Source organism: Aquila chrysaetos, chromosome 3 (assembly GCF_900496995.4).
Source record: "Aquila chrysaetos chrysaetos chromosome 3, bAquChr1.4, whole genome shotgun sequence".
Classification (NCBI taxonomy): domain Eukaryota; kingdom Metazoa; phylum Chordata; class Aves; order Accipitriformes; family Accipitridae; genus Aquila; species Aquila chrysaetos.
The window spans coordinates 4104083-4116262 of NC_044006.1; the positions used below are offsets into that span (position 1 = coordinate 4104083).

Consider the following 12180-nt stretch of genomic DNA (forward strand, 5'->3'; position numbering starts at 1 on the left):
GACCTTAGAATAAACAGAAACCAGGCTCAGGAGAGCTTATAGCTGAGCTATAGCTCTGACCCTCCAGAAAGGTCCCATTTTGGCCCCTGTATCTACACAAGGATTAAGCAGTATTCAGCCTCTGAGGCTCCAGAGGCCTCCTAGCCCAGAAGCGGACCCCGTAGCCTGACTGCAGGGTGATCAATACACCCTATATGAACATATATAAGCACTTATGGACATATGGGATATCTACATGTGGCATAGGTACTGCATAAGCCAGGCCAAAACATTAGCTATCATACCATCTGCTTGCGTGTCTGTATGTAATCTGCTTTAACTGCCCTTCTAGGTTGGGTGATTTCCTTTGTTTTATTACCAAGATAGCAAGTTTCCTGAAATATATTAGGAGTATATTTGTCCTTCTGCTGAAGCAAGAGAGAAACATCAGGACCAGGAAAACTATAGTCTGCTAAGCTCTGTCATCTCTTATTTATCTAACACTCCTGGCAAATTACTCTGGATAAACAGTAATTGAGATTTGTCCACGTTACCTTTTGCAAGTCACTTTATAAATTACCTTAGGTACAAACTACAGTTTCTGCTTTCTATCTGGATGGTGAAAACTCTGAATAATGAATGACAGCTAACAAACAGCAAACAGCTCCTAGTGATAGCACTGCAACATGCACACAATAATTTGGAATTTGTAAACATTTCAATGAATACTAATGATTGCCTGAATAGCTAGAGATTACAGATAACACCAGATCACAAACAGTCACAGAATGAAAGTGGTCTGTGGGTTCATTAAACAAGGGGAAAAAAAGGAGCCCTTTCTCCATCACATCTGGAAGATATGCACAAAATGCGGGTCCTCTCCGCTGTGGCCATGCTGCAGCTGCAGAGCCAGTCTGCTCACCACCCTGGTGGGAATTCAGTCGGGTGTGTTGTTAAATCTGATCTTCCTCCAATGGCACCCTCCAGCCGTTATCCCACCGACCAGGAGTTTCTCGCACACGCAGCATCCTCTGCTCTCCCACCCACGGCTCCCACGAGCCCACAGTGACATCCTCCACTGGGACACGGCAGCGGCGTGGACCGAGTCCTCTGTTTCGGGGACTGGCTTGGGGACACTTGGTTCCTTGAAGAAGGGGACACACGGCGTCAGGCAACTGCAGGCCTGCCTGGCTGCCTGCCCATCAGGCACAGCCCCTGCACCAGCACCTGGAAAAAGCAAGCCCGGATCTAAACACAGAGGCAGCATGTTGTCTCAGCGCTGGGCAAGTTAAGGGACAGGATGAGGCTGGTCCTTGCTGGAGGCCACCGTTTAGTGGGTGCCATCAAGGGCCACCCCTGCGGGAGCGCTTGGCAGGCTCCCTGCCTGCGCTGCGCTGGAAGGTGCTCTCACCTCCCAGCTCTGCTGGCTGCAAGTGATTTACTGTGATTTAAAAGAGCCCTTTCAGCCTCCTCCCGGTAGGATCAGCATCTGCTATCAAGACAGTGGCCGTGGTGGTCTGTTTGAAGAGGAATTCTGTGAGGCTGTAACAGTTCCTGATGTGAAAATAGCTTTTGGAGTAATCAGAAGGCAGCAAACCCCCCGGGCATTAGCTTCATGCATGTTTCTGGGTTTGCACAATTTTCTTGCTCTGCTGTTTTGATTTCTGGTCTTCAAAGATGTACACAACCTATCAGCCTTCCCCAGAAAGAAAGGCGCTTGGCCAGGGTCTCCAGCCAGTATCCTGCTCTGGTTTCCAGTGTTGCTGTTCTGCACGTCCCCATGCCGTTCTCCAGAGGTGGTGATTGTGGTGAGCTGATCCTACCCCGGTGACGTGACACCCGTGAAGACGTTTGCACTCCTGCGGTCTGGAGCACGCACTGCGGACAGGGGTTTTACAGTTGCAGGTAACTTCATCCTAGAGTATCACCAGCTGAAGAAAGTATTCAAACAAAAGTTATTTTGTTTAGCTTTATGAAAAGCTAAGTGTGTGGAGGGAGAAGGGAGCATTAATCACCTCCCTGGAGCTGGGGGCTGGGGGCAAGGACTTCCTTGGTTTGCAGACCAAGTGGCATGGCCACTTGGTAAAGAGTTACCTGCTCCCAGGCAGCTTTACCCCTTCCTCCTGCTGCCCGTGAGGGGCACGGGCAAAAGCGTCACCCTCCTCGCTCTGCCTGCCCGGAGAGCACTCCTGGGTGACCTCTGATTAAAAGACAAGTTAAGCCTTGACCTCCACTCCTGTCCATCGAGGCAGAGACCCCGAGGCAGGAACCGTAAGCAGTCCCCATGGCCTCTTGTCTTGGGTGGGGGGGGATGCTTTGGGGAGGTGCAGGAATGTTCCTGTGGGGGGGATGCAAGGATGCTCTGGGAGAATTCAAGGATGCTCCCGGGTTAAGGGAGAAGGAGGAGTGTAGGGTTCTTCTAGGGGGGTGCAGGGATGCTCTGGGATAACGCAAGGACGCTCCCGGCTTGAGAGGGGAAGGCGGGACGCAGGGAGGCTCCGGGACGCCCTGGGGGAACTCGGGGTTGCTCGGGGCGAAGGCGGGCACGCTGCGGACCGAAGCTCCGGTCCCACCGGCCCGCGGGGCTGCGGCCCCCGGAGGGGCGGGCCGGGGCGGGCCGGGGCGGACCGGGGAGGGGCGGCAGCCCCGCGGTTTGCGGCGGGGAACGGGCCATGGAGAGCGGCGGGGCGCTGAACGGCTCCGCCGCCGCCGGGCGCTTCGCCGCCGCGGGGACGGCGGCGCTGGGCGCGTTGATGGTCCTGCTGATCGCCGTCACCGTGGCCGGCAACGCCTTGGTGATGTTGGCCTTCGTGGCGGACTCCAGCCTGCGGACCCAGAACAACTTCTTCCTCCTTAACCTGGCCATTTCGGATTTCCTAGTAGGTAAAGTGCAGCCCCGACGCGGGGCTCAACAACGCGGCACGGCACGGCACGGCAAGGCGAACTTAGCGGCGGGCAGCACGCACCCGGCCGGGCTGTCTCCTGCCCTGGGGTCCGTCCGTCCGTCCGTCCGTCCCCGACACCCGCTCCCCGAGGCCGGGGAGAACGGAGCGGCGGCCGCGGGGCTCTTGCGAGGCGGGGGAAGGACCCGGCCCGGCGCCCGCGGGTCCCCCGGGGAGGTTGTGGTGGTGGTGGGGGGGGACAACCGCCGTGCAGAGTCCGGCATCTTAATGGAAACGGACCCCTCTGGTTGCAGGTGCCTTCTGTATTCCCTTGTACGTGCCCTATGTGCTGACGGGGAGATGGATCTTCGGGAGAAGCCTCTGCAAACTCTGGCTGGTAGTTGATTACCTGCTCTGCACCTCTTCGGTCTTCAACATCGTGCTGATTAGCTATGACAGATTCCTCTCGGTGACAAGAGCGGTAAGTCCTGTCATGGCAGCTGAGAGGGGAATAACTCTCCTCCTGCTTTGTTCCCCAGATTCTCTGCAATAATTAAAAGCTCTATGAATCCTCCAGCAATTGCGAATCTTTCGGCCTGGTGATGGAAGGCAATAATTATCCACAAATACGTAATTCAGCTGTGGTTTCAGATTAGTTTTCCGGGCATAATTAAATCATTTAAGGTTCAGACCCCATTGTGCAGGTGTTCCCTTCCCGGATGACAGGATAGTAGTGTACAAGTGAGTCAGCGAGGTAAGCAGACCTATTACTAACTCGCAGGGGCTTATTATCTCCAGGACAAACAAACGGATTGCAGTTGGACTCCCAGCTTCTCCCTGGCTACCAAGGCAGTAGATTGCAGTACCGACTTCGGCAGGGCACGGCCCTGAGGTCTCTGGGTACGTGGCGAGATGAAAACGCTCAGCCTTTAGCAGGAGGTAACGAGCAATTCGCAGGCAGATCGGATCCATTGCTGTTTGCTTGTTCCCCGACTCCAAATACAACGTGGATTAGTTACAAGGCTCAGAGAGAGCCAGAGCTAGATGCCTGCCTAGCCCAGGAGTTTAATGTATGCCTCTCCCTGGGAGTTCCAGAGTAGCTGGGGACAACTCAGGTGAGTGGTGGGATGCAGCAGACTGCCAGGCTCCAACCAAGTCAGTACATTTCCACTAAGTAGAAGCCATGTCTGGTTTTGGAGCTGCAGGATGAGGGTTCTAAGTCTTCCCTGCAGGAGTTTGATTTATCTAGCAATTGCTCCCGTTGCCTATGGCACATGAATTTGTTAGACTGCTGGGATATTGCCTAGCAACTTTACCAGGAATGCTAACAGTTCATTTGTGAAGAGCCTCAACCAGCTGGGGTGTGCGACCATACTTAAGAAAAGGTTTCCCCATTGCAGGTTGCCTACAGAGCCCAGCAAGGCAACACCAAGCGAGCAGTGCTGAAGATGGTGATGGTATGGGTACTAGCGTTCCTGCTTTATGGACCTGCCATTATCAGCTGGGAGTATATATCAGGCCAGAGTATCATACCCACTGGGGAATGCTACGCTGAATTTTTCTACAACTGGTATTTTCTCATGACAGCCTCTACGCTGGAGTTTTTCACCCCTTTCATCAGTGTAATGTTTTTCAACCTGAGCATTTACCTGAACATACAAAAGCGTACCAAAACACGCCTGGATATTTTCCACGAAGTGCACAACCAGTCGTTCACTGAAGAGATGGAAATGAGCCCAGAAGCAAAGCTTTCTTTGAAACGCTGTAAGTGGGAGCAGAAGGAGCCAGCTGAAACCCTCGACCTCTCTAAGAGCAAGGCGCAAGCAGCAGCCTCCACTGCCAGCCTGGGTGCCAAAGACCTACTGTCAACAAGCTCTGAGAGCTCCAGGAAACCCAAGTGTTGCAACAAAAACAGCTGTAAAAATTCAGCATCCACGCTCTCCTTGGAGAAACGGATGAAGATAGTGTCCCAGGGCATGACTCAACGCTTCAGGCTCTCTAGAGACAAGAAAGTGGCTAAATCACTGGCAATCATCGTGGGCATTTTTGGAATTTGCTGGGCACCGTACACTCTCCTGATGATCATCCGCGCTGGCTGCCATGGCCACTGCATCTCTGAGTACTGGTACGAGACTTCCTTTTGGCTGCTGTGGATCAACTCAGCTGTCAACCCTGTCCTATACCCTCTCTGCCACTACAGCTTCAGAAGAGCTTTTATTAAACTCCTCTGTCCCAAGAAGCTAAAGATTCAACCTCACGATCCCCTTCAGAACTGCTGGAAGTGAAGCCAGCCCTGTGTGCAGATGAGAAGAACCTTGGTTTAATACACCTGTGTTATGAGAAAGTACTGGAGCTTGCTTCCTTGGAAGAACCTGGCAGCACTGGTCTGGGGCATGCGAGGAAGGCAGCAGTAAGACCACTATTAATTTATTCTAGTCCATCAACAACATAATCACGCAGGATAGAAGGGTAAAGGGGTTTTTGACATTAACTACAGACAGTGAAATCTGTCCCCGCCACTTGCAGGTGCCACAAAAGAGCTCTGCTGCCACCTAGTCAGCCAGAACTGCACCAGCATTTTGCTAAAATAAAGAGAAACAGAAACTGAAAAATAAAAGCTAACAAAAATAAATATCTAACCTAAAACTATTGGACTAAACTACAGTTTATCTGTTCACAGACCTGATTTTTCCTGTAAATGGGAGCGTTTTGTCCTTACACTTAAGATATTACACATATGTGATGATACAGAAAGAAAAGAACAAACCTCAGAAGGACACCACCTCATTTATCGTGATTGCTACAGCGGTAATCTAGATCCCTGTTGCATGTGGTGCAATAGATGTCCCTTCCACTCCCCGAGAAGGGACAAACCTCTGCCCTAAGGAGTTTACAGCCAGACTCAAAGGCGCTGAGCATCCTGAAGCACCCTGTCGGCATTCCCTCATCCCTGCTTCAAAACTGATTCAATTTCCTTTGCGTCCAGCCACACACCGGCCAGTGCTCCCACAGCACATGGGATTGCTTCCCTCCTGCCCGGAGCTGTGCAGCAGGAGCAAGCCCGGTCCCTGGCCCCGCAGGACGTGGGAGCCCTGGCAGACCCGAAGAAGAGGGCTGCTGTGCCTACGTGAAGGGTGCCAGCAGGGTATCAGCTTCTCCACAGTCTCCCTCGTGATGACCCAAAGATATTTTAAAAATCTCTTCTGCAGGATCTTAAAAATACTCTTTTGGCTATGTGTTAGAGAATGACAAGCGCTGAGAGAAGTAAATCTTGTGTTCCTTTTTTTTAAGTTAGTTTCAGACCTCTTAATTGTAGCAAGTTCCAGAACTCTTGCATGCTTCCTTTTAAAATACATAATTTGAATGGAGACCTGGGTTAAGCTGATCCAGGCAACATAAGCATTTTTTTTATTATTATTTTTTAATTTTCTTAAAGCAGTCAACTAATTCCACAGATATGAGCACCAGATTCAAGAGACCAGGGCTCTAGCTTCACTCTTAACATAAAATCTTGGGCATTTTATCGCTGCTTCCCATTTTGCGCTTCACCATACTTGCCCATTTATTCTGTAACCTCTTTGGGAACAGAGGTAGTATGGCCATAAAGCAAAATACTTCCACTGCCCACCTCTGTTGGCACTGCTCAGTGATATAGTAATACAAATACGTAATTAGTTGCCATGGCAAACGCTCATATTTAACTGTATTGTACAGGGAAACTCAAGATCATAAGTCTGAAAACTACATTTACAAATAGAAACCTAAATGCTGTGTAGTAGCACCCAAAAGCTTATGATGTTGTGATTGCCAATTACACTTCGCTGTTGTAAGCAAACTGCTTTTTGGCTGCTGCTAGGAATAAAAGAAAATGCTATCCAATTTTATTCCAGCAATATTTGTTGAGTAGATCAGTATTGTCATCTGAAGTCAGGTTAAGTGATGTATTCTTTTGCGTATATGATATTTCAGTCTTGTGACATGTTCAGTCAGACCATTATATATGGGTTAAAATATAGCCTTTGAAGTAAGCGTACTAAGAATTGACAGCATGTACTGTTGAGCCTGCTTGTACCTTTCCTCGTGACTGCTACCTTCTGAAAACCCCAATAAAGTATTTTTATACAAAGCTTACCAAATATTTTATGGTAAACAGAGTGTTGCTGGAAATGATAAAATACAACTGAAAGCAAAACATCTATGGATTTGCCTGAGGAGACAGCTAAAGCCTATACATTTCACAAAAAAACAGCTCCCAAAACAGCTGAGTTTCTCATACCTCTGATTAGCAGGTTCCTGACAGCACGCTAAGGATGTGGTTGGTGAGGGCACATGGCTTAATTCTTTCCAACTTTGGTTCCTTTCCAGAGTGTGTTATGTGCAACTTAGAGCTGAAAAGGTTACACTAACACTACCTCTTCCTGTGAATTATGAAATCCACTGGCCTGCCTAAAAATGACAAAGTCATAATGTGAACAAGGTACCAGTTTCCAGGTGTGGTTATTCTCTTTGTTTGTTCATAACAGAGGTGGGCCTACTAGATCATTCAGTGTGATAAAAAGAAAAGCTACTGGCTGTGTTACACCTTATGAAAAGGGTGGAGAAATGGTGTCTTTTTTTTTTTTTTTAACCTGGTGTTAAATAGTGGTTACCTACTTCACGTTCTCATCCTCCAGAAAAAGGATTTTGTTTTCTTCTTTTAAAGACTATCCTGCATGATCTTCACGGGATCAGTGGAAGGTCTTTGAAATACAGTAGAGGCCAAGTAACCATTAGAATGATACTAAATTGGTTGCAAAAGGGAAATAGGCCCCATTTCACATGGTCTTCCATCATTCAAATAGCCAGCTTTCTCCAGGAAGATTTTATCAGCTTCTGAAGTCATGCCCACAGTACTTGCTCCTGTACCACTTCTTTTGCCCCTACATAACACAAAAGTCTCTTTCTTGTACCTGTAGAGCACACATCCCTCTGATATCCTGATTTCTACTCGCCAGTCCTCAGCACGCTTGCAAGTAAATGTTGATTGCATGCCATCTACTGCCACCAAAACGAGTATGATGCTACAGGTAACTACTGAAAAGTCAAACCAGGTACCAGTTATTTAACAAAACTGAGTAAGATTACAGCATAACGCACCTTGCTGGGTTCCTTCCCTTCTCCCTTTTTGGAGGGGTTGTTTTTTCACAGAAATACCCCAAAATGTAACTGAAAGCCCAGGAACCTTATTAGCACTCACACTTCTACCATTTTAAGAGAGAGGAAACTTAACAGAAAAGATGGGAGTTCAGCTAAGCAAGCTCTCACAGCTTTCTGTGGTTAACAGCTGAATCTGTGACAAACTAGACCTGAGAATACCTTCCATACCACGGTTTTGTTACTTCTGACTGAACGAATGAATAAAGAATTTATCAGTCTTTCCTATACGAGACATTTGCCTGAGCAGGGACTGGCTTTCTAGTAGAATAAAATAGGAAGATGACAGAGAAAGGTGGGTTTGGTTTTCTTATTTCCTCCACATTCCAATACACGTCAAGAACATTAAAAATTATTGTGCAAGAAGACCAGAGCTAAGCAACAGGGAGCATATACTGAGTTATTTTAGCAGGCTTTCCCCCCCCTTTCTATAAGTTTCCCTTTCTTAGAGCTTGAATTAATTGAATCAAATAAAAAACCCAAAAAAACCCCACAACACATTAACACTCCTTAGCTCCAGAAGTGGTTTTCCTACACATGATGAGCTGAGCAAGCAGCTATCTAAAATGGGAGTTGCAAGTATTTAAATTCTGAACATGGCTTTTCTCCAGATAACCTGAGCCTCCGATCTCAAATTCTTAGCTTATGATTAAGTTTTTATGTACTGAAGGCAAACAGCAGGTTTTCTCTTACATCCATTGGTCGTAACTTTGTTTAAAAGTGATGAGACCAGCTTTAAATTTCAAGGTGACTTTGCAAGCACACAGGCTAGGAATTCCTTTCTTTCACATGTTCACACAGTCAAAGAGCTAAAGCTGTAAGCAAAATACCCAGTTTTAAGAGACTCATAAAATTCATGATACTCACAGGCAGTTGGTGGAGACTAGTTCTGCGTTCAGTGATCCGTAAGACCATTGATGTACCTGCACTGAAGCACACATGCCATCTGTACAAGCACCACGCTTTCTTAAGAGTCCCAACTAGTGACATTAATGTTTTTCTGTATAAAGTCCTAATGGTACTTTTCTCTAAGCTTTCAGAATGTGCTTCTGCTATTAAAGTCCTTTCCCAAAGAGTGAATAAATGGACACACTTCACTGTCAGCCTTTTGCACAGTATTTTTATGGTCTCTGACCGCCATATGGGCAGAGTTACCTAAACTTAGCTGAAAGTAATTTTATTCATTGGTGGATTTTGCAGGGAAGATAGCTGTATTCCTTCCTGAAATAAGAGCTCTTGCCTTGCCAAATAAAAAAGAAACATAACTAAGTTATGCCTGGATGTGAGGTCAGACCTGAGCCTGGGTTTCATACAGAAAATGTTATGAGCTGGTTTGAAGTTTCAGAGTAGCTGATAACGCATTCAAATATGCTTAAGAGTATTTGAATTCTGCTGATTTTTAGTGTTCAGAATATAAATGCCTATATGCATTTGGACGAGGCAGGGACTAGGGAGCTTCTAGGCATAATCAAATATGAACTGTGAAAACACATTACCATTAGACAAGGTAGGGCTTCTTGCCACCTACCCTGCAAAACACCTATATGCGTATTTTGCTACCATACCTGCTAACAAAAATGCCCCATTCCTATTGTGTAGACATAAAGCAAGCAGGCAGGACCTGTTTTCAAAAACCATGAAAGAAGACCTGCTGTAATTATGAATATGAATTAAATATTTGCGGAAGCACATAGCCTTCACACAGAAAAGAAACCCAGCTATTTCCAGAGAGAAGGATCCAATTTATGCATGGACTAAACAATGATCACGCAGCTGTAAATCGTACCCAGGTGCTTTTTAAAGCAATGGGCTAAGTGACTTCCCGTAAGACCTGTGCGGAGGTAATGCCAGTTCCCTTCTCTTAATACAAACCTACACTCCACTAACTCGAGGATGCAAAGGCCGCCATAACAAGGTCTGTGGTCCTTTCATAGAGCAGCATCTGCATATCAACAAACTATCAAAGAACATTTTTCAGCACAGCTACTTTCTTTTTGGCTCTGTAATGCTTCCTCCCTAATCACCAATAATGAGAGATCTCTTTACACAGAGGAACTTTGCTCCCACCGCCTCTCTTCAGCGCCCTTCCTCAATTACCATTCCTTATTTGTTCTCTCCAACCTGCAGTTATATAAATTGCTCCATTGTTCCAGAGACATTGCTGAAGCTTCATTAGCTCAAGTAGGAGGCTAGAGAAGAAGAGAGAATGCAAGAAGGAGCTTTTGTTGAAAAACACCTGTCTGGGATAATTAATGAGATTTGCTGAGAGGGATGGGCTTTGAAATCAGGAAGATGTGATTGTATTTTGATTTGAAAGAATGCTAATGGTTTTCCTTCCATGTTTGTAAATGAACATTCATTTTCAGAGCAGAACTAGGATGGAAAGACAGTAGGTTAGTATCCTTACTAACCTACTAATACTAGCTAGAAAGAAGTTTAACAACATGATTTCTGTGAGGGAGGATTAATTTTTCATAACCCCAGCTCCCATGCAGTGACACCAGCACAACTTTGCAGTGTAGACCTGGTCTTGAAAGAGACCTTCTCCACTCTACAGAACTGATTCTGCAAATAGATGACACACAATAAGGAGTATTATCTTCACTTCTGATGTGGGAATTGTAGACAAGAATAAAAACACTTTGCTAGCCGCCCTGGATGAGTGCCACAAAAAGGAAAAGCGCTCTCGATTTCTACCACCACAAAGCTAGCCTTTCATGCAAGATTTCACAGGTGTCCTTGTGGATAGTAGGGAACTCACAGCACTTCTGTGTTCCCTTAACCTTGACTTAAATCTCCTCCTTTCCTCCTTACCATTGCACAACATACTTTTCTGCCAATATAGTTGTATTTGTAGGATTAAGGGGGGTTAGAAAAGCAACTAGGAATTCTGCAGGATGAAAGGTATTATCTGTAACCTGGTACCATCATTTTATTAAGCTATAAAACTATCATCAGCATTCACTTCAACAAACCCACTGCTACATGGAAGAGGAAGACTTGTACATCCCTTAGAGGCAAGAAAACCCAGGTCTGTCCCTAAACCTCTTGTTATGAGCTCAGGAATGCTGATGACTCATTACAGCAGCACCATTTTTATTGCTATAGTCCAGGATGCATGAGCATTACTTATTACTAGGTATTTACAAGCCCCTCCGTAATTTACAAATTGCGCAGTCTGGGTACAAAAGCTAACTAATATTTAATCCAATTAGCAAACATTATAGGTAGAGCTAGGCATGCACATTTGTGGGGGAAGAACAAGACTATTATTTTTCCATTTGTAAAATTCTACAACCTGAAACATTGTTTTAAATGACTCGGATGCACCGAGCAGGACTTTTTGTTGTGGTATAAAGGCTTTTCTTAGACATCAAATACCTGTCAATAATTTCTAGGATGCCCTGCCATAACATACAATGATTATATATTAGAGATGGCAAGGAAAGGGTATGAAGATAGGTAGTTGTGGTGTCTGTGTGTACAAACATCACAAGTAACCCTCCCGTGCATGTAAATGCACTATTCCTGACAAAAATAAGAGTTTTTGTAGGCAGACTGTGTCCACAACTTAGGCATCTGTTCTTTTAAGCACAAAAATACATCTGTGAAGCGACACTGACTTTTGAATGATTTTTAACAATTAACACTGAAGGAAAACTGATTGCAAAGTAGTTAATCTCATTCAAGATATCTCTGAACATTCACATACAACAAGCTCTCTGCTACAAGGGCAATAACAGATCTGGCAAATTTTTTAGCTGTTAAGTAACAGCTCACACATAGCTTTAGTCATTAGAAGGTGTTTATTGAACAACAAGCAATAATGGGAGTTGCATATATAATTCCTTGAACATGAGGTTGCACATACACCCTGCAGTGTTCATGAATTGATGATGGATTGACAAAGCAGAGCAATTACCCTCCATTATGAAAATAATTTACACTCTAAGAAGCACAAATTTAATAGAACGTCACAGCTACAGCACTGTTTAATATCTCTGATACAGCTTGTATTCAAAACATACAGGGCTAAAAGAATAATGTATAATACTTGCATGAAGCTTATGTCAAGCGCTCTGGGAACTAGGAATTAAGCTGTTATTCAAGAGCCTTCATGAAAGTA

The 12180-nt window shown here is 45.7% G+C and overlaps 1 protein-coding gene across 1 annotated transcript; it reads left to right on the top strand.

Annotated features, from left to right (window-relative positions):
• The first annotated feature begins 2623 nt into the window (after window positions 1-2623).
• Window positions 2624-6982, top strand: HRH3 (histamine receptor H3). The gene is made up of 3 exons (XM_030007657.2): window positions 2624-2862; window positions 3176-3342; window positions 4262-6982. Exons 1-3 carry the CDS (start codon window positions 2652-2654, stop codon window positions 5144-5146), a joined length of 1263 nt encoding a protein of 420 aa, XP_029863517.2. The 5' UTR covers window positions 2624-2651; the 3' UTR covers window positions 5147-6982.
• The last annotated feature ends 5198 nt before the right edge of the window (window positions 6983-12180 follow it).

Bases quoted from the DNA above. Each gene is read 5' to 3' on its own strand.
- HRH3 (XM_030007657.2), top strand. From the start codon at position 2,652: ATGGAGAGCGGCGGGGCGCTGAACGGCTCCGCCGCCGCCGGGCGCTTC. The intron at 2,863-3,175 runs GTAAAGTGCAGC...CTCTGGTTGCAG, and splicing joins CATTTCGGATTTCCTAGTAG to GTGCCTTCTGTATTCCCTTG. The intron at 3,343-4,261 runs GTAAGTCCTGTC...TCCCCATTGCAG, and splicing joins TCCTCTCGGTGACAAGAGCG to GTTGCCTACAGAGCCCAGCA.